The sequence below is a fragment of the Dipodomys spectabilis genome, unplaced genomic scaffold (genome assembly GCF_019054845.1).
Source record: "Dipodomys spectabilis isolate Male_0828 unplaced genomic scaffold, ASM1905484v1 ptg000263l, whole genome shotgun sequence".
In the NCBI taxonomy this organism is placed as follows: domain Eukaryota; kingdom Metazoa; phylum Chordata; class Mammalia; order Rodentia; family Heteromyidae; genus Dipodomys; species Dipodomys spectabilis.
Window position 1 is genome coordinate 2,080,675 of NW_024870940.1, and position 24,134 is coordinate 2,104,808.

Here is a 24,134-nt window from a genome sequence, read left to right on the forward strand (position 1 = left end):
TTTGATCTTTCCTCGCTGGTGTCTCTGTCCTCAGAGCTCTGAGCTCTGCAGCCAAGCCCCAGCCTCTCCATCACACTCCTGCAGTCCAGCTCTGGCTCCCACGCTGACCTCCGTGAGGAGCTCACAGTCTCCACACATGTGAGAACACAGAATGGCTCTGCGCACCCCTCCCCCTGCCCTGCTCTGAGCCCTGCCCTCATGTGCACTTCACCTCTGCAAAGGCAGTGCCAGCCATTGTGCACTTCAATTCAAACAGTGACAAAGCTATCCCTCCTCTTAGGAAATCACATCTACTTAGGCAAAGCTTGGGAGAGAAACGGAAAAGCACAGATCACCTGCCAGCCTGCACAGGCTGCTCCGTGTCAGGTCAGGAAGTGAACACAGTGTCAGGAAGGAGGAAAGCTGAGAGTCCCATCTCCCCACCTCTCCTGAAGCCCTGTTTGCTAGAGGGAGAGCTGGTGTCCAGAAACAGAAATCTACTATGGGCAATTCCCTCACTGCCCTCCACGCCTGTCTGAGCTGTTGGGATTCTGACTGTTCGGGTGAGACACAGCCACAGCTATGCACCAGGGTCACACAGAGAAACAGAGTCAGTGGTGTGAGTAGCCCTGCGTCCCCCTCCGTGCTGGCCACACTGAGGTTGGCAGGACACCAGGCCCTTTGTCAGGTCAAGGAAGGCACTGGTGTGATTTGCAGGCTCAGCAACAGGAGCACAAAGCTCAATCCTGAGAACCTGGCCTGATGGAGACTCGGTTCTAGGCGACTCTGTATCTGGAAACCCTGGCTTTAGCACTGTGAAAACACCAAGCATTTTATCCTCAAGAAAAACACATTGATTGGTCATGTTAGGTTTTATCTCCCTGGGGGAAACATCAGACAGTTCTCAGCATCTTTTATTCTGCTTTAAATAATGATTCCAATCCATGTGTGACACCCAGGTCACACTGCTTCTTTCAAGTAGATAAAAGTGCTGATCCAGACCGAGGCATGTTATTCTACCATCTGCAAGGCAGAGCTTTCTGAGCCCCAGAGCAGACTAGCAGGTGAAAGGCTATGTGATGTCCCGGGACTCAGATGTAGAATGGAGAGACCTCCCCCAGAAGGTCCCACTTCACGGTCCTGGGGAGATTTCTTTTCATCAACTATCTGCAAACATCTCTCTATATTTATCTACAAGATGTAAATAACCTCATTCATTCAAAGAACCACTATAATAGAAATTGTTCAGAAAATTTCCATTCATAATACATATATATCGCAAGAACGGTGTAATGGTAATAAATATAATATAGTATGATAGTATTATATATGGTACATACTTTGTACCACATGCTAATGTACAAATTAGGCGTTATTTTTTATACATAATAATTTTACAGAGCAGTATGCAGGTTCCTCAAAAGACTCCACAGAGGAGTTCCGGGAAGATGGTGGAGGAGAAGCTGGAATCTGAACAAGCTCTTGCATAGAAAACAGTTTCAGAGTTCCAGTGAACAGTCCCAAGCCAGAGAATCACACCAAGTGTGCCATCACAGGACAGAGAGTTAGTCAAGAGAGGGGAAGCCAAGCAGACACATCTGAGCAGCTGCCGCTGCGGCGGCAGGGTCGCAGCGGCGACCACCGCCGCGGAGGCATACCTGAGACGCAGTCCGGGACGAAGGAGCCAGATGCAGCGGACGAGTGGATTGTACTCAACACCAGCAAGAACCGACAAGGAGCGGACAACTTCATCCTGCACTTTGCAGACCAGAGACGACCCGGGATCCAAGACTCCGCGTGAGTAGAAGCCCCACTTCCTCACTCCTTCTCTGGGAGCAGAGGAGGGAAGGCCACCCCTCCCCCCCCAGCACCGGTGATCTCCATCTTGGATACCGACAAAGCTCGGAGGAGCGGCTAGCTCCAGCTCAGCCCTTGGAATAAAACGAGTCATTTAGCAGGTCACAAGAACTTAACGGCGAAGTGACCTCACAGACTCAGTTCCATCCAGGGAAAAGTCACCCAGCTCAGGCGCCAGCCATTGGAGTGGCTCTCCTCACCGGGTAACCAGAGCCAGAGGCTGCCCCACCCTCTAGCAGCCACCACAATCAATTGAAAAACAGAAACCCTGAGAATGGCTCCAGGCTGGGTGCTGTGAGTTTTTTTTTTTCACAAAATAGCCCCAGGGAAAAGCTACTGTTCGTTGAAAGGCCTCAACTCTACCCAGAACCTAGCCTCATCACTGCATCCCCCTCTTTTGTGATTCTCAAAGCAGATTACCCTCCCAGTAAACTAACCTGGGAGGGGGATCTCAAAATCTTGGGTAAAGCAGAGCATTTTTCTGCCTGTTCCAACAAACTGACTTAAGAAACCAATCAAGCCACAGGACCTCAAGCTGACCAGAGACTCCAACCAGACTCTGATTACAGACAAAAGGGATATACAGGACTTTTCCCACCCCTCCCCCCCAAAAAAAAAAAATCAAAGAACTTTTTTTTTCTTCTTCTTCTTTTCTTTTTTTTCTTTTTCTTGTTTTGTTTTTTTTTCATTTTTTTGTTACCTTATATATATATATAAAATTTTTTTTTGCTTTTCTAAAACTTTTATTAATCTTTAATTTTTGCCTCTTCTGAAAAAATAATTGTTTTCCATTAACTTTTTTTTTTTTCTCCTCTTATAATTTTTATTTTAGGAATACGTGAATGTGTGTTTTCTTTTCTTTTCTTGTCTTCTTTCTCTTTTTCTTTCATTCTTAATTATCTTTTTGTTTTTTTTTTCTAGCTCTACTGAACTTCTGATCTTTTCTTCTCACTTTCCTATCCTTTCCATCTTTTCCTCTTTGTTCATCTTTATGTGACTTAACTCTTGTCCTGCACATCCTCAGATAAACCCGTAGTTAACCAGTAGACCCTATCCCCCATTGTGTACACACTTAATCCACAAACTTATTACTCAATTCAAAACCTCTGAGACTTAAATTCATTAATAGCAGTACTACCTCTTTATACCTATATAATATTTTAAGCATTTTTTTAAAGTTTTTCTCATCTCCTCTATGTCCCTCCCTTTCTCTCAACATATTCATATTCCTCTATAAATAGATGGTCTTTTAATCTCTAAAATAACATTAATTTTTACGTTTCTATTTTATTTTCTGGTCTCTTTTCATTCCCCTTTCCCTTTCTTCTTTTTCTCTCTCTCTCTACTTACATCCTACCCAACCTATTTCCTGCATTGTGATTAGGATATAGTTAACTCTCCCTGTGCCTCCCCACACCAATCTATTCCTATTTTTTACCCACATCTCTCCCTAACCCTAATAATTTCTGGTTTTCCAAATTCTTCTCTGCGGTTCGAAGTCCTTTAACATAAAGTTGTTTGATGTCGAATAGATGTATCTGTTGAACTAGATTGTATCTGTAGACTATTGACTGTACAAATGCAAACTTTGGTTGATGGTTGCCTTAAGATAGTGTTCTAGCACAAAACTGGTGCTATCTTCATCTCAAATGGTCAGAGTAAGCCGGAAAAACACAAGAAAAATGGCAAATTCGGGTATCTCAATTCCCAATCCTGATAATCAGGGGTTAGAACAGATAATGAATAATCCAGAGGAGAGTTCCCAAACAGCTCTACAAACACTGCTGGCAAACATGATAAATGAAAAGTTTGACAACGTACAAAGGACTCTGTATGAGCGTGATAGGGAGAGAGAGGAGGCATCCCAGAAGTTTATACAGGAATATCATAAGCGTGAGGAAGCTACTCAAAAACTGATACAGGATTTGCGTGAACAACTTGAGAATACTCAAAGAGAAAGAGAGGAATGGCGTGAGCAGGCTGAGAACACTCAAAGAGATCTGCAGGAATCCCACGAACGGGAGGAAGCTAATCAAAGAGTAATACAGGAATTGAGAGACCAGGTAGAGAACACACAAAAATCACTAAAGGCATTCATGGAATCCATTAACAAAGAGCTGAAGGAAGTCAGGGAGACCACAAAGGGAATGCTGAATGGAACCCAACAGAAGGAATGGGAGCCCAAAGAAACCATAACCAATCAACTAAGTGATTTGAGGACAAACACTGAACACCAAATTAAGGAAGTAAAGAAATTCATACAAGACCTAAAACAGAGCTTCAACAAAGAACTTGAAGCCATCAAAGCTGACCAACTAGAAGGAAAAGAGATAAAAAACAAAGTAGAGAGTCTTGACAGCAGGTTAGACCATGCAGAAGATCGAATCTCAGGGATTGAAGACAGCCTAGATATTATAGAGAAAGAACATACAACCATCCAAGACAAGTCCAAGAAATATGATAGATCTATCCAACACCTGGAAGACACCATCAGAAGGCCTAATCTAAGGATAATGGGTGTAGAGGAGCACCTAGAAACAGAAGTTAATGGTCTAGGAAATCTGTTTAACAGGATCCTAGCAGAGAACTTCCCAAACATGCAAAAAGATAGGCCTGTCCAGATACAAGAAGCCTTTAGAACCCCAAATAGACCAGACCAGAATAGGACATCCCACCGTCACATTATAATCCACACAGGATCAACTCAGAACAAGGAAAAGATCCTTAAAGCTGTCAGAGAGAAAAGGGTAATCACTTATAAAGGGAAACCAATTAGAATCACCTCAGATTTCTCAGCAGAGACAATCAAAGCAAGAAGAGCCTGGAATGATGTATGCCATGCCCTAAAAACAAACAACTATCAACCAAGAATACTGTACCCAGCTAAACTCTCCTTCATAACTGAAGGCCAAATAAAAACCTTCCATAGCAAAGAAAAATTGAAACAATACATCTCCACCAAACCAGCCCTACAAAAGATTCTTAAAGATGTCCTACACATAGAAAACCAACAAGACCGCAATAAAGGCCAAGAAACTGCACCCAAACTGAGAATCCAAGAACCATAGGAAGAACCCAGTTTTCGCAGCCCCCAAGAAGGTAGATAACATGGCAGGAACTCCCAAATACCTCTCAGTCCTATCTCTTAATGTTAACGGACTGAACTCTCCAATTAAGCGACATAGACTGTCTAGTTGGATTAAAAAACAAGACCCTTCTATCTGCTGCCTGCAGGAGTCACATCTTGCCCGTAAAAACAAACACATTTTCAATGTTAAAGGCTGGAACAAAATCTACCAAGCAAACGGCCCCCATAAACAGGCGGGAGTTGCAATCCTAATATCAGATAAAATAGACTTCAAATTAAAATTCGTGAAAAGAGATAAAGAAGGTCGCTACATACTAATTAAAGGATCTCTCCTTCAGGAGGATATTACAATTCTAAATATCTATTCGCCAAACAATGGAGCACCCAAATTTATCAAAGAAATGCTACTTTCCCTCAAATCCCATATAGATCCAAAGACATTAATTGTTGGGGATTTTAACACACCACTCTCCCCACTAGATAGATCAACTCGGCAAAAACTCAACAGAGAAACCGCAGATCTAAACAGCTGCATAGATCAACTAGACTTAACAGACATTTACCGAACATTTCACCCAGCAGCATCAGAATACACGTTTTTCTCAGCAGCACATGGAACGTTTTCTAAAATAGACCACATTTTAGGCCACAAAGCAAACTTGTCTAAATTCAGAAACATTGAAGTTATACCTTGCATTCTCTCTGACCACAAGGGAATAAAGTTAGAACTCAACACCAAAAGCCACCAAAGAAAGTCCGGTATCACATGGAGGCTGAACAACACACTGCTGAATCATGAGTGGGTCATGGAAGAGATTAGAAAGGAAATTCAAATGTTCATGCTATTCAACAAAAATGAACACACAAAATACCAGCTCCTCTGGGACACAGCAAAGGCAGTACTCAGAGGCAAGTTTATAGCTCTGAGCTCCTACGTCAACAAATTGGAGAGATCTGAAACTAACAATTTAATGACACATCTAAACCTCCTTGAAAAAGAGCAGCAACATAAACCCCAATCCAGTAGACGGAAAGAAATAATCAAAATTAAATCAGAATTAAATGAATTAGAATCCAAAAAAACTATAGAAAGAATCAACAAAACAAAGAGTTGGTTCTTCGAAAAACTTAACAAAATTGACAGACCCTTAGCAAATCTTATCAGAAAAAGAAGAGAACACACCCAAATTAATAAACTCAGAGATGAGAATGGAAACATCACCACGGAAACAACCAAGATTCAGAACATTATAAGGGAATACTTCTCAAAACTTTATGCTAATAAGTTCGAGAACTTGACAGAAATGGACCTCTTCCTAGCAAATATTGACATGCCAAAACTAAACCAAGATGAGGCAAACTATCTTAACAGGCCCATATCAAGCATTGAAATAGAAACAGCAATAAGAGACCTCCCAGCTAAGAAAAGTCCAGGACCAGATGGTTTCACAGCGGAATTTTACAAGGCCTTCAAAGCAGAGCTCACACCAATTCTCCTCCAACTCTTCAATGAAATTGAAAGAGAAAGCTCACTACCGAACACATTCTATGAAGCCATCATAACCCTCATCCCAAAACCAGGCAGGGACTCATCAAAGAAAGAGAACTATAGACCCATTTCTTTGATGAACATTGATGCAAAACTTCTCAACAAAATTTTGGCCAACCGACTTCAACAATTCATCCAAAAAATCATACACCACGATCAAACAGGATTCATTTCAGGGATGCGAAGCTGGTTCAATATACGCAAATCAATTAATATTATTCATCACATCAACAGGAGCAAGAATAAGAACCACATGGTTATCTCAATAGACGCAGAAAAAGCATTCGACAAGATCCAACACCCCTTTATGATGAAGGTTTTGGAAAAATTAGGAATCCATGGAACATTCCTCAATACAATAAAGTCTGTATATGACAAACCTACAGCCAGCATTATACTCAATGGTGAAAAACTAAAGCCATTTCCTCTTAACTCAGGAACAAGACAAGGATGCCCACTCTCTCCACTCCTCTTCAATCTAGTATTAGAATGCCTAGCTACAGCAATAAGACAAGATGCAGACATAAAGGGGATCCAAATAGGGAAAGAAGAAATAAAATTCTCCCTCTTTGCAGATGACATGATCTTGTATTTAAAGAATCCCATAGACTCCACTCCCAAATTACTCAAGCTGATTCAAAACTTTGGCAAAGTAGCAGGTTATAAAATTAACCCCCAAAAATCAATGGCTTTTCTGTATGCCAACAATGAGAAAAGTGTGGCTGAAATTAGGAAAGCAACTCCATTTGTAATAGCCCCACAAAAAATAAAATACCTCGGAATTAACTTAACTAAAGAAGTGAAGGACCTCTTTGATGAAAACTTTAAAATCTTGAAAAAGGAAATCAACACAGAACTTAAAAAATGGCAAAACCTCCCATGCTCCTGGATTGGAAAGATTAACATCGTGAAAATGGCAATACTTCCCAAGGCTATCTACAAATTCAACGCAATACCTATCAAAATTCCACCCTCATTCTTCAAGGAAATAGAAGAGGCAATCCAAAAATTCATATGGAACAATAAAAGACCCCGAATAGCAAAATCGCTCCTCAACGGAAAGAACACTGCTGGAGGAATATCAATACCAAATTTCAAACTCTACTATAAAGCCATAGTAATCAAAACAGCTTGGTATTGGCATAAGAACAGACCTCAGGACCAATGGAATAGAATTGAAAACCCAGAAATGAACCTACAGACCTATAGCCATCTAATCTTCGATAAGGGAGCTAAAACAATAGAATGGAAGACAGACAGCCTCTTCAGTAAATGGTGCTGGCAAAACTGGTTAACTACATGTAGAAAACTAAAGCTAGATCCTTATATATCACCCTGCACCAGAATCAACTCCAAATGGATCAAAGACCTTGAAGTCAAAGCAGACACTCTGAAAACATTACAGGATGGAATAGGAGAAACCCTGGGTCTCCTTGGCTCAGGCCGAAATTTTCTGAATAGAGACCCGGAAACACAACAAATCAAAGAAAGGCTGGACAAATGGGATTGTATAAGGTTGCTGGACAAATGGGATTGTATAAGGTTGCAGAGCTTCTGCAGGGCAAATGACATAGCTAGCAAGATCAATAGAAAGCCCACGGACTGGGAGAAGATCTTTACTAGCCATACAACGGACAAGGGTCTCATATCTAAAATATACTTGGAACTCAAAAAATTAAACCACCCAACAACAAATCCTCAAAGAAACAACTGCCCAATAAGTAAGTGGGCGAAAGACTTAAAGAGAAGCTTCTCTGAAGAAGAAAGAAGGATGGCCAATAGACACATGAAGAAATGTTCAACATCCCTAGCCATAAAAGAAATGCAAATCAAAACAACATTGAGATATCACCTCACTCCAGTTAGAACAGCAAAAATCAAGAACTCTAACAACAACAGATGCTGGAGGGGATGTGGACAGAAAGGAACCTTACTTCATTGTTGGTGGGAATGTAAACTTGTTCAACCACTTTGGAAAGCAGTATGGAGGTTCCTCAAAAGACTCCACATAGAGCTCCCCAATGACCCAGCAATCCCACTTTTGGGCATTTACCCAAATGATCACAAACAAGGCCACACTAAAGCTACCAGCACAACTATGTTTATTGCAGCATTATTTACCATACCTAAGACATGGAACCAACCCAGATGCTCCTCAGTAGATGAATGGATCAAGAAGATGTGGTATATATACACAATGGAATTCTATGCCTCCATCAGAAAGAATGACATTTCCCCATTTCTTAGGAAATGGAAAGGCTTGGAAAAAATTATATTAAGTGAAGTAAGCCAGGCCCAAAGAAACATAGGTCCCATGGTTTCCCTTATTTGCAATATCTAGTATAGGTATGAGTCAAGCGGAAAAAGTCAGATAATGTGATGTTAGGAAAACGAAACCTCAAATATGTATTTTAATGTTTTTGTTTCTTTCATGCATGTGTTTCTAACGCATTTATAAGATTATTTCTTTGTTGCTTTGTATGTCCCTCCCCCACAGTGCAACCCCCGCTTTCACTATATTTGATGTCAGTATAACATGTGGAGGAGATGGGGACAAACAAGTCGTTTAAGGATTCAGGTGGACCTGTTGCAACAATGAGAAGTACAAAATGTCATGTCAAAACCAGCTTTACAATGTCGGTGGGGGGGGGGGGGGTATGATTGGGTGGGAGGGAGGGGGGAGGCTGGGAAGGGAGGTGAAGGGTAAACAAAGGCGGAGGCTGCAATGCTTGGTAAGAAATGTATGCATTATCCTGCCCATGTAATTGTAACCCCTCTGTACAGTATGTTCTCAAATAAAATAAAATTAAATTAAAAAATAATAATAATAATTTTACACATTAGATATGTGTGTCTTTCCCAACAACTTTGTCTATTGCTATATGCTCATGTTATAATATATAAGTACATGATCATGTATCAATTAGTTAATACGATGTAATATATAGGTGCTAACCATGTAGAAGAACTGGGTGTGTGTAGGTGTACATGTGTGCATCTCCCTTGCTGGCTTGTGTTTTAAGTTTATTTGTTTATGTTCTCTGGATGTGGGAAATGTGACCGGCGTTTCCTTCCATCTGAAGGAACAGCAGCTCATGGAGAAGGATGATGTCCTCACATGCCATCCGGCTCCTGCTGGCAAGGCCTGCAGGCTCCCGCACAGTGCCTGGACCCAGCACCCCAGCAGAGGCCTGTGGGGACTATTAGAACCTCCCAGAGCCCAGGCCTGAGCTGTGGCCCAGCCCCGCCCCCATGGGTGGGACTTCCTGCCCATTTCACTTCTGCCCTCTTCCAGTGCCCCACTAGGGATCTGGATGCAGAAGATGTGTGTTCTGTTGTTCATCTGAGCACGGAGGTGGGCCAAACCCTGACTGGGAAAGATGATCTGTCTGAGACACCTCCAGGGTTAATCAGTTGTCCAGAGAAGCTAACAAGCATGCTCAAGCTCATAGGAATGTTCCCAATGCTGGTTCTTTATCTCACTCATTGTTTTAGCACCTTAACTTCAGTAAGAAGAGAAGGTTCTCCAATGCAGTCAAAATCCCCAATTGATAGGGATTGACCTATTTTGGGGAAGCCTGGCAAGCGTTCAGCAGACCTGTGTTAGCACAGGAACACCTGCCCCTCTTGTGGACTCTGTCTCTCTTGTGGAATCTCCCATCCTACTTGGGCATCTGCTTGGGGTTCAGAAGACCACAGCTTTGCTCAGTCTCTCTGCAGGCCTCTTCCCCTTAAGACTCTTGGGAAGCTCATTTGTTTCTTATGCATCACAGTGCCTCCTGATGGTCATCTTTTGCTACTGCAGTGCCACATGCCCACTTCCTCACAGGTGGTCCCACTTGCAGGGACTACCATGTGGGCATAGGTCAGCTCCTAGGACTGAGGACACCCGAGAGACACGGTAGTTACTAGGAGCAGACACACAGGAAGCTCAGCAGACTACACTTCAGAGCCTTCCCCTGTGCCTAAATTGGGAATGGAGGGTAGGTAGTCAGACAACATGAACAAGAGGAAGAAATCCTCATGTGATTGCCAGGGTCCTGCAATGGACAGCATGCTGGCTGTGGAAGAGGCTTCTGGATCATTCTGGCCTGGTCTGTGAGGAGGATTCTGGACCATTCCTTGGGTCTGTGAAGGATGAATCTGGATCATTGCATGGTTTTCCGTGTTGAATGTGGTATCAGGGGTTTGGACTGTAGTGTTTGTATATGTGGGAGTGACAGAAGAGGTGGAGATAAGAAAAGGAAACATGGTTAGCCCTCATTCTCCTCCCATCCTTTGATGTTGTGTTGATCTAACATTTCCACCTGCCCCGCTCTTGTGTGTATTTGGCTATGGACTTGTCCATGAGGACTCTTATGCTACCCTCAAGAAACCATGTGTCACTTCACAGCTGAGATGAAAAGCCCAGTGGGCCTCTACCCTCCCTCTGCCCAAGTGTCTATCAACTGCTGCTGGATTGTTTGGGGTTAGGACCTATGGCTTTCAGAACAGACACACACTGTTCTTAGGTTAGAGAGACCAAAAAATTCCAGAATTGTCCTTTAGGTCCAGAGACCCAGATCTGTAAAGAACATGGCCTTGGATGTCTGGATCACAGGGTGACCTCCACAGTAGCCTATGTCTGTGGAAGGGAAATGTCTGTCGTAGAATAAGTATCTTCTTCCCCACGAGCAAGTGCAGAGGTGACATGAACGCTACCATCTGGAGATGACAAGTGAAATTTAGGGTGGGAAGAGACAACTGAACTGAAATCCTAGACATGGACAAGACAAGCCCTGTTCACCATGGGACAGGATGGAATCCATTCAGGAGCCCCTCATCTGATGAGGGATGTGTAGAGCTGAGGTGGACACACACAGTGGAAGAGCACTCAGCCATGATGAGGATGAGATGTTTTGCAATGAAATGGAGGGAGCCAGAGATAATTGTGTTAAAGGAAATAAGCCAGACTGAGAAAGACAAATATTGACTCCTGTCAGGAATGCAAACGGGGGACTGAGTTTGAAAGCAGATGGAGGAGAGAGAACAAGGGGAGGAGCTGAAAGGGGCAGATAAGTATGACCATCACATGCTATTCACAACTATGACAAACAGAATAATGAAACCTTTAACATTTCTTTTAAAGGGGGCAGGGGGTGAGAAAGGGTAGAATAGGTGAAGTGAATATAAGAGAAGATCATTGGAGGCATGTGCAGAAATATCCATTGTACAACCAGTAACATTAACATGAAAAATCTCCCAAAGCAAAAAACAACTAGATTTGGGACCAGGCATGGTAGCAAATGTCTGTAATTCTAGAAATCCGAGGCAGGAGGCTGAGGTAGGAGGTTCATGAATTTCAGATCAAGACTCTCTTTCAAGTAAGTCCCACAGTTGCTGCAGAAACAGTTGGCTACAGTACGTCTGAGGAACCCACATCTTCTAGGTTTCTAGATTCAGGGTTCCAGGCCTTCCTGGTGACCTTGCTGGGCTGGTAAACAAAATACGGACACCATAGATCACAGAATGACCCTCAATGAAGGTGGTGAAGGTCTACAGTGGGATCAGGGCCGGGCAGGGCAGGATGCCCTCTGTGCTTCTGCTAACTATGCTGATGCAGCATTCTGGTCACTGCCATCGCTCTTTTAGAATTGGAAAATTGGGAACAGGTCTCATCCCACCCCCATCTCAAGGCATTTGCATTACACTACTTCCATAAGTGAGTTTTCTGGGCAAGCGTAGCTAGATAATGAATGCTCTAGTTGTTTGGCCCAGGCACTGAAGCTTAAGCAAACAGCTCAGGCTTTCATCCATGGTGGGTGATGTCGAAAGTGAGCCAAGACTTTGCTTAAAGAATTTTTTTTTCTTCAGATTCTGGTTCTTCCATCCCAAAGAATCTTGATACACCACAGGGTAACCATGAAAAGTGTGTGCAGAGTACTTGTGACACAGGATGTATTTGGGGCAGACAAAGAATATCTCAGACAAGTGGAGGGTAATCATGGTCGGCTCATGGCCCCCAGGTATGGAAAGCTCAGGTGGCTGTGGCTTCAGTCCAACGAACCCCAAGACATGTTCTGCTAAGCTCAGGTCAGGTGAAGTCTGACCCAGAGAAGAGACTCGCCCAGCTCTCCATGCCCAGGGCAGTGACTGAGGCCTCTGAACCCTGGGCAGCAAGGACTAGGTCACTCCATGTCACACACTAGACACCATGGTCAGCCAAACATGGGCCTGTGTCTCCTGAGCTCAGTGAATGAAGCATTGTTTCCTTTCCTTCTTCTCGAAACACAAAATGTAAATAAAGGCAGATGGAAAAGCGGGAAAGACTGTGATGACTTTATCCTCAGCGTTACCAGCTTGATCAGAGGACCGCCACTGGACACACAGACCAGTCCTGGGAGGCAGCACTGCACATGGAGGAGCATCAAGGGGGCCTTGAGCGCTGCGCCCCATCGCTCCCCGTCACGTGCAGGGAGCGGCTCTGGGCCGACCTAAGTACAGCGATGCTGTCCTCCCCTCAGCTCCCGCTCTGCACCTCCAGGTCACTGCCAGCCATGAGGACGCTCGCTCTCCTCGCTGCCCTTCTCCTGCTGGCCCTGCAGGCTCAGGCCCAGTCTCTCCCTGAAAATGTGGAGGAAGACGCATTGCAGGAGCAGCCTGGGGAAGGGGTCACCATGGCCGTGTCCTTCACTGGACCTGAGAGGTCTGCTCTCCAGAAGGCAGGTGAGAGAGGGCAGATAGTGCGGTGGGGCCTGGAGAGAAAGGAGGGAGCCGGCTCTGGAGTCAGGCTCAGGAGCCTGGTCCAGATCGACTAGGCCCACCCAGGTGACCTTGCTGCTCCTCTCTGTCCTTGCTGTGCTCATTTGTAGAAGTGACAGTGAGAGTCACCAGCCTGAGACCCTTCCTCTACAGACTTTGGGCTCCAAAATGTGTCTTTGGAAGTCACTAGAGAAAACCAGCATAGTAGCTCATTACAGAGTGAAATGGATTGATGTAGCTATAGAGAGACAATCCTGGCTTGCCTGAGAGAAAAGGTGTTCATTGCTGGAGCTTGTGCGGGAGAGTTCTCAGTGTGTCAGAGGGGGAATGGAGGGCAGACACATGGGGCGAGAGGAGAGTGGGGGTCTGGGACGCTGGCTCTAAGCACGGCTGACCATGTTGGCTGTGAGTTCATCAACACGGCAACCTGCCCTGACCCTCCTGTGTCTTCCCATGCTGCCCTTCTCCACCCATCCTGAGCCTCCTGTGTCTTCCCATGCTGCCCTTCTCCACCATCCTGAGCCTCCTGTGTCTCCCATGCTGCCCTTCTCCACCACCCTGAGCCTCCTGTGTCTTCCCATGCTGCCCTTCTCCACCATCCTGAGCCTCCTGTGTCTTCCCATGCTGTCCTTCTCCACCTGCCCTGAGCCTCCTGTGTCTCCCATGCTGTCCTTCTCCACCCATCCTGAGCCTCCCGTGTCTTCCCATGCTGCCCTTCTCCACCATCCTGAGCCTAGTTTGTCTTTCCATGCTGCCTCCTCTGTCTCTGTGTCTGCAGGCCCACGCACGTGCCATTGTCATCACTGCTGCTGCCGACCTGGAGAAAAGGTGTCTGGATACTGCGAGAAAGACGGGAAGACATACGTGTTCTGCTGCCGCTGAGCACCTAGCACAGAGACCAAACACCCCACTTCCTCTGAGACACAGAGGGAGCACCCTCATCCCGTACTTAGCCTCCATTGTCTTTATCTATAGCAAATACATTCCTTGAAGCAACTGATGTGTGTTTGTGATTCTTTCAGGTGTGTTGTCTCTCCATCAAGTCTTTTCTCTAAATTATATTTCATTTTGTGGTTAAGCTGCCATACACAGTGGTTTCAGTTATGTCAGTAAGGTAACGATTACAGTTCTTGTTGAACATTGTTACCCACTCCTTCATTTTTTGCCCACTATGTTCCCCTCTTCTTCCCCTACCTCTCCACGTTCCCCAGCAAGACTTTTGCAGATTAAAGTAACAGACTATTTGATTAAAGACTTAAAACAAAATTTTGGCTCCACTTAGAGGGGAATTCAAGGCCAACAGTTCAGAGTGAAAGGGTTAAGGATCTCTCCTTTTTTGGCCGACACATCATTTGGATTGGACTCACATCCAAAGGCTTTGTCCATGGGCAAAAGAAATGAGCTTAAGCAACCAAATTCCCTTCGCTTCTCAGGGAAGCTGTCATGTTTCCCAAACGTGTAAGTACGCAGCTCTAGACCTCTCCTCTGTGTCTCGGACCCTGGGATTGTGCCCGGTTTAGGGAGACTGCCTCCATGAACAACAGCAAAGGTTGTTCCTACAGCTAGAATGGCTGCCAAGAGCCTCAAGTACCCAAGTCGGCCTGTGGTATCTGGTCCATCTTCACTTACACAAGACAAGTTCTATTCCAGAGAAAACTGTGCTTCACAAATGACGTGCATGACCACTCAATTGCCTGTTTCAGTAACACAAAATTGAGTTGCCCTATACTTACTGTGTATGTGTCAGCACCTATGCAATCTAGGCTGGAGGAGAATCTTGGATCAATGACGTTGTCACAGCCTGCACCCAGCCCGGAGTTTCCAGGGGACTTGGTCAACATCCTACCATCACATCTTGCAAGTGTGAAGGGCAGGGGATAGGTGAGGATTCTCAGGTCTGCAGTGAGGTCTGTGGAGAGGGGGCAGCTTTCCCTGTGTTGAGTCTACTGCATCACCTGACACACCACCTGCTGCTTGCCTCTTTTCCTGGATGGTTTGATTCTATCCTCCTAAGACATTAGGCTTTCCCTGTGTGAGTCTTCCAGCCTGCATTCCCTCCCTTAGAGCCCAAAGATCCAAGGTGTTCCTCTGCCATGACCACAGGCCGTGCCCTGTCCAGGAGGACCCAGAGCACATCTACTTACCATGGGACAGGCCTTCCTTGTGTGATTAGATTAAAGAGGAGACCACAGTGTGCAGAGAAATAGACCGTGTGCCCAATGGGATCATCTGCCGACTTGGCTAAAATGGTGTAAAGCATGTCATCACACACAGAGGATGGCTATGATGATAGGCACACCAAGACCCCCATAGAATTGCCTTCCTTATTTCTCCAGGTCTGGTCTGTTCTGAATCATGCACAGGTCTGGGCTCCTGACTATAAATCTACCTGCCTGAGACAGCCTTGTCCCCAAAGGAGACTTTCTATAACTATCTTGAAATGCAGAGATCCAAGGACATAGCTCCTTCTTTTGTGGAGGTTAGTGGCCTAACCTCAACAAGCACCAGTTACCAAATGTGCGTGGCACAATCACATTGACCAACCTCCCTACAACCTCCCCAGTGCCTCCTACCATCTAATCCTAGACCTTAACAAATCTCCTGCCTAAGTTTCCAGAGCTTCTCCCAACCGCTCTCACGATTGCAAATGCTTCAGCACATTGCGATAGTGTCTTCCATTCTTCCTTCCCATTTTTGACCATGTCCATGCAATTCTTTTTGTAAAATGAGTCTTTGTTTTTAAAATTGACCTATTAAAATAGTGTAAACTTATTATGTGCAATGTGGTGTTTGGATGCATATATATGTTATTCAGCAGTCAAATTGGAGTAATCCATGTATCAATCACTTCAAATATTATCATTTCTCTGAGCTGAAACATTAGCATTCTCTCTTGTAGCTATTTTGAAATAGACATTGTTATTGACTGCAGTCTAGCAGCTGTGAAACAGTTCACCAGAACTCATTCCTCCCATCTAAGTGTGATGTTGCACCCTTTGCTCCATCCCTCTCCTTAACTCCCTAGACACATCTGGTCTAAGTTACAATGGTTCCACATTTGCATTAGGAGGAGGTTGGGATGTGTTCACACAGTAGCGAGAGCACTTGGTGCTTACCTCCAGCACTGAGCTGTGCATGGCTCTACAGTCCAGTCACCCTAACACGGCAGAAGCTGTGGTGGGTAAGGCAGGAACTGCTGCTGTCTTTTCCTATTTTCGTGTTGCACGTGAGACTCATTCAACAAAAGAGACCCCACTGAGTGAAGATTGATGGAGAAATAACCACTGGTGTCTAGCTAGACTTGGCCAAGACTGCCTGAGAGAAAAGAAGTACCTCTGGGTGGGGCCTCTAGGGGCAGAGTGCTGTGGGACCCCATGTAACACTAAATTGCTCAAATGCTCTTGCACCAGAGTTCTTTGATGCATGAAACAGAAGCCAGCCTCCAGAAATGAAGACACTGCTGATGTGCCATATATAGGGTGAGTCTTTGCCAGGGAGTGTGCAGCTGGAGTTTCATCCTGAGCCCTGACGCAGAACTTCTCTCTGCCCATCTCTGCTCTCTGCTCAGCTCAAGCCTCTGTAAGTAATGGGAACTTCCTTTTGACCTTCCACGCTGTGGTTGGGGCATTGAAGACAACCTGTCCCCGTCCACTCTAGGAGCAACACCTTGTAAGAGCTCACACTTGCAGACCTCTTTGGGAGCTTGTCAGGTCTCTAGGGGCTGCAAAGAGCATCTCTACAGGCCCAGGTACTGGAAAGCTCAAAGCTTTGCCTGAAACCAACAGGTCCTAATTGTCATGTGGGGTTCACATATTAATTGACTCAGGAAACATTCTCCTAGTTGGAAATATAATGTTTTGAGGTTTTCATTCACGTTAAAAAAAATCTGTTTTTATTTTTTCTGTTGGATTATGTTACCTGTTTATATATCCTGAGAAATAATCTCTCATCAGAAGAATGCTTTGCAAACATTCTCTGCCTTTTCTTATTGCTTCTTTTCGTCTATTGTGGACGTTGTGTGGACAGATACAATCCATGTTTAACTTTTGCTTTCTGGCCATAGCTTTGGTTTTTAGGTGGAAGAAATCACTTCCCAGATGCCCTGGGAAGGAGTTGCTCTCAATGTTGTCTTCTGACGATTTTCTGAATTCAAGTCTTGTTTCAGACTTTAATCCCCTTGATTTGAAATCAAGATACAGTAGGAAAATTTTCTCAACATATCCAGTTGTTTGAGGTAGATAGCTGTAATTTTACTGCCACTCATTCCTCCTTGAAAGATGAATATTGAATATTGTATTCCAGCTCTTTCCCTAACATCAAAGGGCGGGCCATCAACTCTCCTGAAGGCTGTGTGCCTGTGGACCCAATATAGACTCCACCTGGTTCCTGCTTTGACCCCACACCTTCATCAGGGGGATAAATCCCTTGACATTAGCAGGGCTATTGCCTGCTCATTTGGATAATGGACTGACCTCAGACTGCACCTCCACACAGTGCAGCGTTACTCACAATTCCCCTGAAGTTCAGAAATGAAAAAATTACTGTTTTGTGTACAGTACTAGAAATGTAAACAGCAGAGTAGTAGTAGTTGGTTAATGTGAGCAAGACATAGAAAGAGCTCTGAGGTAGCTAATCACAGTGATCTAGTTGAGCAGTCCCCAGACACACAGAGCAGTGTCAGGATGGCAGCATGGAGGGAAGACGGGCCTTCCAACGACTTGGGGAAGGATGGTAGCCTTGGGATGGTGGCAAGTGTCTTCTGGGAGGATCTCTGAACCTTCCTCACAGATCTTTCGTTCCAGGGGACCCCTGTCTCCAGTGCACTCACTTCCTGCCCTCCCGTTCCTAGGAGACTCGTGACCATGAGGACACTAGCTCTCCTTGGCGTCCTTTCCTTGCTGGCTCTGCAGGCCCAGGGTGAGCCTCTCAGAGTCACGTTTGAGGCAGCTGCAGCCCAGGAACCCCTTCAGGGAGATGGCCAAGTCCCGTCCATCTCTCTGTTTGAGGATGACAGTTCTGTGCTTCAAGATTCAGGTGAGTGAGGTCATCAAGACAGAGACCAGGGCTGGAAGGAAGCTGGAGACTCACTGAGCAATTGAGCCTGCAGCAGGTCCTACAGCAAGTGACAGGAGACACTGTCATTTGACTGTCCCTTCCTCTTCTTACTGAACGGTGACACCCTAGTGACGATAATGTGACCTTTTTGCAAGGCCTGAATCCAACCTAGATGTGTCACAATCACTATGTTCAATGCAAGAGACGAGCTGTCTCTGGATGTTAGTGAGGAGGGTTGCTCTTAGACAAGCGTCTCCTCCATTTATGATGAGCTCTGTCCCTTGCAGTACATTTGTAGCTCCTTTTCCTGCAGTTCTATTTCACAGCCTCTCCTTTTTGCTTGAGGCTGGTTTTGGACTGTGATCCTCATCCCTGTGGCTCCATTGAGCCAGCCTTTCAGCTTATTGGTGAGGCAGGTGACCTGTTAGCTGTTTCATCCAGCGTGGCCTCACACCACTGCTTTCTGGGCCTTCTGACTACGGGAGTGGCCAGCATGGGTCACCATCCACAGCATGGTGGGAGGGTCAGGTACTAGATGGAGACATGTGGGTGTGTTTGGATATGTGTGGGCTGCAGAGTGGACACCTGGGAGTGAAGTTATCTGAGCCCTGGTGCTCACTGCTGTAATCCTAGCTCCTCAGGAGCCTGAGAGCTGAGGATTATGGTTGAAAGCCAGGCAGGGAAGAAAACCCTACGAGATTCTGATCTCCAATTATCTAAAAATATGTAGAAGTATGGTTCAAATTGTAGAATACTAGCTTTGAGTGACAAAGCCAGGCAAGAACACTGAGCCCTGAGTTCAATCCCTGGGAACACACACATTAAGTAAGAAGAAGTGAAAATAAAGGAGAAAGGGTTTGGAGTGTGTGTGTCACTCACTCTTGCGTGTGTGTTGACTTGTGGTTATTAATGCTGCGCTCTGTGACACATGGCCATCAGGAAACCCCTCTGTTGACTGCCTTGTCAAAACTGTCAGCGCTCACTGCTGTCCAAGGTGCCAGCTGACTAATGCTTACTCTGTGCCCCCAGGGGTCCAGGCCGGACAAAACTGTTACTGCCGAATAGGAGACTGCAAGGTTCTGGAACGCACTTTTGGCACCTGTATTTACTTCAACCTCATCTACAGATTCTGCTGTCGCTGAGCCTTGTGTGCAACAGAAAATGAGTTTATAATCCTCTCCAAGACTTACATTCTCCCAGCCCATGTACCCCATTGCTTTCCCCACCCTAAATAAATCATCACAGAAAGGGCAGCGCATTTGATCTTTCCTCGCTGGTGTCTCTGTCCTCAGAGCTCTGAGCTCTGCAGCCAAGCCCCAGCCTCTCCATCACACTCCTGCAGTCCAGCTCTGGCTCCCACGCTGACCTCCGTGAAGAGCTCACAGTCTCCACACATGTGAGAACACAGAATGGCTCTGCGCATCCTTCCCCCTCCCCCTGCTCTGAGCCCTGCCCTCATGTGCACTTCACCTCTGCAAAGGCAGTGCCAGCCATTGTGCACTTCAATTCAAACAGTGACAAAGCTATCCCTCCTCTTAGGAAATCACATCTACTTAGGCAAAGCTTGGGAGAGAAACGGAAAAGCACAGATCACCTGCCAGCCTGCACAGGCTGCTCCGTGTCAGGTCAGGAAGTGAACACAGTGTCAGGAAGGAGGAAAGCTGAGAGTCCCATCTCCCCACCTCTCCTGAAGCCCTGTTTGCTAGAGGGAGAGCTGGTGTCCAGAAACAAAAATCTACTATGGGCAATTCCCTCACTGCCCTCCACGCCTGTCTGAGCTGTTGGGATTCTGACTGTGCGTGTGAGACACATCCACACTATGCACCAGGGTCACACAGGGAAACAGAGTCAGAGGTGTGAGTAGCCCTGCGTCCCCCTCCATGCTGGCCGCACTGAGGTTGGCAGGATACCAGGCCCTTGGTCAGGTCAAGGCAGGCGCTGCTGTGATTTGCTGCCTGACGTTACCTACATTTCTGCACTACTCACTTTATTCTCTTGCCATATCGGGCTATGTGTGTGCCCGTACATGACAGCCAGGCCTTCTATTATTTTCATTATTATTACCACTACTATTATTATTATCATCATCATCACTATGTAGCTGTACAGAGGAGTTACAATTCTATAACTCAGATTAGAAATAAAATTTTTTGGCCAATATCATCCCTCCAATGTTCTCTTACTATTCCCTCTTGTCTAACCATACATTTTTTACACAAGACACACTGAATATAATGCTTAAATTGCTCTCCCTTCCTCCTCCATCCCTGTTTCCTCCACTTGACCCACAACCCAACCAAAAATGTTCCTACGTCCTGGAAGAAGGAAAAAGTTGGACATTACTAGTACTAGTAGTATTTTGAAGCAAGATTTGAAACTCATTTTTTACAATTTCACCAGAAAATTAAATTAGTTTGGCACATTTCACAAACAAAATAAAATGCAGGCCATGATGGATTCACGGCCGAATTCTACAAACACGTGGAAAACTTTTCACTCCAAAGCTCTTCTACCTATGCTACAATAGTGAAGAGGAAGAGTCTTGTGAGATCTTTTCTTTTTGAGTGAGTGGTTTAAAGCATGTGTTTCTTTGGGAATATCGTTTGAGCAGATGGTCAACAGGAGATGATAGCGGTATTCTTATCATCAGAGACAGCTTCAAACAAACACCAGCCACAGGGCTGTGGGAAGCAGGAGCTCAGAAGGACATTGGGGGATCTGAGGGCCGGGCCCTGTCTCCCTCCTCATGAAAGGTGCCGCAGCCAGGGCAGCAGGGCTCAGCCCTGAGCCTCCTCCCCTCAGACCTATAAACACAGCTCTCCTCCTCCCTGGCTCCAGCTCCCGCTGTCCTGCAACAGAGCCTGTGCACCATGAGGACGCTGGCTCTCCTCGCTGCCCTTCTCCTGCTGGCCGTCCAGGCCCACAGTGCAACTCTGCCCGAACCAGCCGAGGAGGTCCCAAACCAGAACCAGCCAGAGGATGGGGAAATGGACATCAGCTTCTCAGGACCTGGAAGTCCTGCTCTCCGAGATGCAGGTGGGAGATGCCAGCCAGCCTGGCCGAGGCTTGCAGGCTGGGGAGGAGGAACATGGGGCAGTCTCCGGGAATGGGTCAGGAAGTTCTCACTGTAGTTGATGTCGGTATAATCTGATAAGCGGAAGGGAAAAAACAAATTGTTTAGAAAGGGATACTGGTAGACCTATTCCAACACTGAGATGTACCAGATGCTATGTCGAAAAACGAACTTCACAATTTAGATGGGGGTTAGGTAGTGTAGTTGAGGAGGTGGAAGGGAAGGCATGGTAAGGGGAAAACAAAGGAGAGGCAACAATGCTTGATAAGAAATGCCCTCATTACCTTGCCCATGTGATTGTAACCCCTCTGAACAGTATTTTCACACTAAAAATACTTATTTACATTTTTTTAAAAAAGGACCTCTACTTCAATTACGTGGCGGCATTCAGATTCTCTGGGCCTTCATGTGCTCAACCACAAATTGGAGACTCAGAACTAAATTCATCTAGGGGATTTTGTTCCCTCTGAGACTCGATACTACACAATGCTTCCGTCCTTGTAGGTTTCATATTGGACAAACATGGAGAAAAGGTCAATAGAGCTCATTCTAGAGAGGACATTCGCTTGGTGTATTGAGGAAGCTGTTCAGGTCTGGGGACTGAGCAGCAGGGTGCTCTCACACCACGAAGGAGCATCAGGAACACTAGAATGAAGGCAGCCGAGAGCCTTTTGCGTGAGCCACACTTGTGGTGTGAGCACATTGTTGTGGAAAGAGGCTGGTTAAGGTCCTGGTGCTAACACAGCCCACATGATGACACACGGAGCTGTGTGGGAACTCTTTGCTCTCTGACCCAGTCACTGATTATTGCATGCTGTGTCTGCAGGTCTAGCCCGGTCCCCCATGCAGTGCCGTTGCAGTTCAGGCCCATGTGGCGGAGGAGAAATCCTCTTGGGGAACTGTTACAAAGGACCTAGAATCTTCAACTTCTGCTGCCGCAGATTGTGAAGAGCAAAAATAAAGAAGGCATCAGCATTTAGTTCAAGATGAAGAAGAGAAGGTCTCTTCCCCTGTTACCTGTTCCCATGTTTCTTTCTCTATCAATCTCCAATAAATTCCCAGCATAAGACCTCTCTGCCTGCGACTCTGTGCTATGTATGGTTGGTTCACTGTGATCCTCGTGAGTCCCTGGAAACACACTCCTGGGTCCAATACTGGAAGTCCTGAGACTAAACACGGATCCCCTACAAAAAGGGATGTGGAAACTCTAAAGGTGGTGCAGGGTGCAGAGTCCTTGGGACCGAAAAACGTTGTGCGTTAGTGAGTGGAGCCAGGGTGGCTGGGTGAGGATGAGCTGGGTGGGCCCCGACCCCAGCTTACCTGTGCACAACACGCCCAGCCCAGTACAGCCCTCCTGCGGCCTCCCCCCTGAGCTTCATTTCATTTCCTCCATGCCCGTGGAGGGCACAGCGCCTCACGCTGGTCTCTGAAGGATCCTGACTCCCTTCTGTGCACCCTCCGTCCCCTCCTCCATGTGCCCCGTGGCCTCAGCTCCCCTGGGAACCTGCACAGGCCCCAGGGCGAGGGTCAGCAGGAGACCTGCGCTGCTCATGCTTGGTGCCATGGGCTCCTCCAGCGGAGGGTTCCAGAACCTGTCAGATCAACTCAGGACTACTCTTGATGGCTGCCTCTGGCACTAGAAGGACAGGAGGACTCCGGGTGGACAGTGCATGAGGAGACACTACGCAGCATTCTTCTCAACTGACCAGGCCAGACTCTGAACTGACTCTGACCCGTGGGAGGCACTCTGCATCCTTCAGCATCACAAAGCCCCCTGCTAGTGCTCAGGCACCACAGCGCCCCCTGCTGGCCTCGCTAGCCACTGCCATGCCAGTGCTGCAGACCCAGGTCCCCCTGGACAGAGAGTGCAGTGGGACATTATCTCAGCATGGCATGGCTGAGGCCACTCCAGTGTGGACACACACCGGAGCCACTGTGAGGGACAGGGCCGCCGCCTGGGCATGACAGGCTCCAGTTCACTGGCATCTGCCAGGCTCTTGGCAATGGCTGGGCTGGCACGCAGGGTGAATGGAGAACCCCAGGGGCCAGAGAGATGTGCTCTGGCTAGTCATCCAGCGGGATGTGGGCTGCTGAGGAGGAGCCGTGTGCGCACAGGCTGTTTACACCATCACCTGAACCAGATGTGAGCATCTGACCGTTCAGGAGAAGGGCTTGCGTGTGGCGTATCTGGGCAGTGGGGAAGGAGGTGCTGGGGGAGGGGAGAGGGCATCGCAGTCTGCCCCTCTTCCCTCCTTGCTGGAGTTTGCTGTCTGACAGCTCATGTGCATCTGGTCACTTCGTGCCCAGGTCGACTCCATAGAAATCTTGATGAGACTCCCTCTTCCCCAGCTGGGCAAATGTTTCCAGAGAATCATGTGAATCCAGTGTTCCAGTCTGTTCCCTTTACAGTAGCCGAGGAATCCACAACCTCGTCCCCAGGGAGGTGTGGGACAGGCAGGATGCTCAACTATAGCTTAGGAAGCACAATGGAAATGTGAATGTCAAGGGAGCTTCTGATTGGAAGGGGAATGGGGTAGAGAGACCCCTCCTGTTAGGTACATTCCTATCACGTTGAACCAGGCATGGACCCCGAGCCGCCCAGCTGACCAGTTCCCTCGGCTCCAGAGCATCCCCTAGGGGCCGCTGGAATCGCAGCACACTTTGCCTCTGCATGAGGCTAGGCAGTGACATGTGATGTCTGCCATCTACAAACTGTCAGGGCCAGCAGGAGGTGGAGGGTGCTGAGCTGGGGCCAGCAGGAGGTGGAGGGTGCAGAGCCGGAGCCTGTTCTG

At 46.5% G+C, this 24,134-nt stretch overlaps 2 protein-coding genes across 2 annotated transcripts; both read left to right on the top strand.

Moving 5' to 3' along the window:
- The first annotated feature begins 16,708 nt into the window (after nucleotides 1-16,708).
- LOC122125300 (defensin-5-like) lies at nucleotides 16,709-19,527 on the top strand. The gene is made up of 3 exons (XM_042699899.1): nucleotides 16,709-16,793; nucleotides 18,064-18,248; nucleotides 19,299-19,527. Exons 2-3 carry the CDS (start codon nucleotides 18,077-18,079, stop codon nucleotides 19,409-19,411), a joined length of 285 nt encoding a protein of 94 aa, XP_042555833.1. The 5' UTR covers nucleotides 16,709-16,793; nucleotides 18,064-18,076; the 3' UTR covers nucleotides 19,412-19,527.
- A 1,603-nt stretch (nucleotides 19,528-21,130) lies between these two features.
- On the top strand, nucleotides 21,131-22,311 carry LOC122125246 (defensin-5-like). Its single transcript, XM_042699821.1, has 2 exons — nucleotides 21,131-21,305; nucleotides 22,169-22,311. The coding sequence occupies exons 1-2, from the start codon at nucleotides 21,140-21,142 to the stop codon at nucleotides 22,288-22,290; spliced, it is 288 nt and encodes a 95-aa protein (XP_042555755.1). The 5' UTR covers nucleotides 21,131-21,139; the 3' UTR covers nucleotides 22,291-22,311.
- The last annotated feature ends 1,823 nt before the right edge of the window (nucleotides 22,312-24,134 follow it).

Coding starts and splice junctions, on each gene's coding strand:
- LOC122125300 (XM_042699899.1), top strand. CDS start 18,077: ATGAGGACACTAGCTCTCCTTGGCGTCCTTTCCTTGCTGGCTCTGCAG. Junction 18,249..19,298: donor TTCTGTGCTTCAAGATTCAG/GTGAGTGAGGTC, acceptor CTGTGCCCCCAG/GGGTCCAGGCCGGACAAAAC.
- LOC122125246 (XM_042699821.1), top strand. CDS start 21,140: ATGAGGACGCTGGCTCTCCTCGCTGCCCTTCTCCTGCTGGCCGTCCAG. Junction 21,306..22,168: donor TCCTGCTCTCCGAGATGCAG/GTGGGAGATGCC, acceptor CTGTGTCTGCAG/GTCTAGCCCGGTCCCCCATG.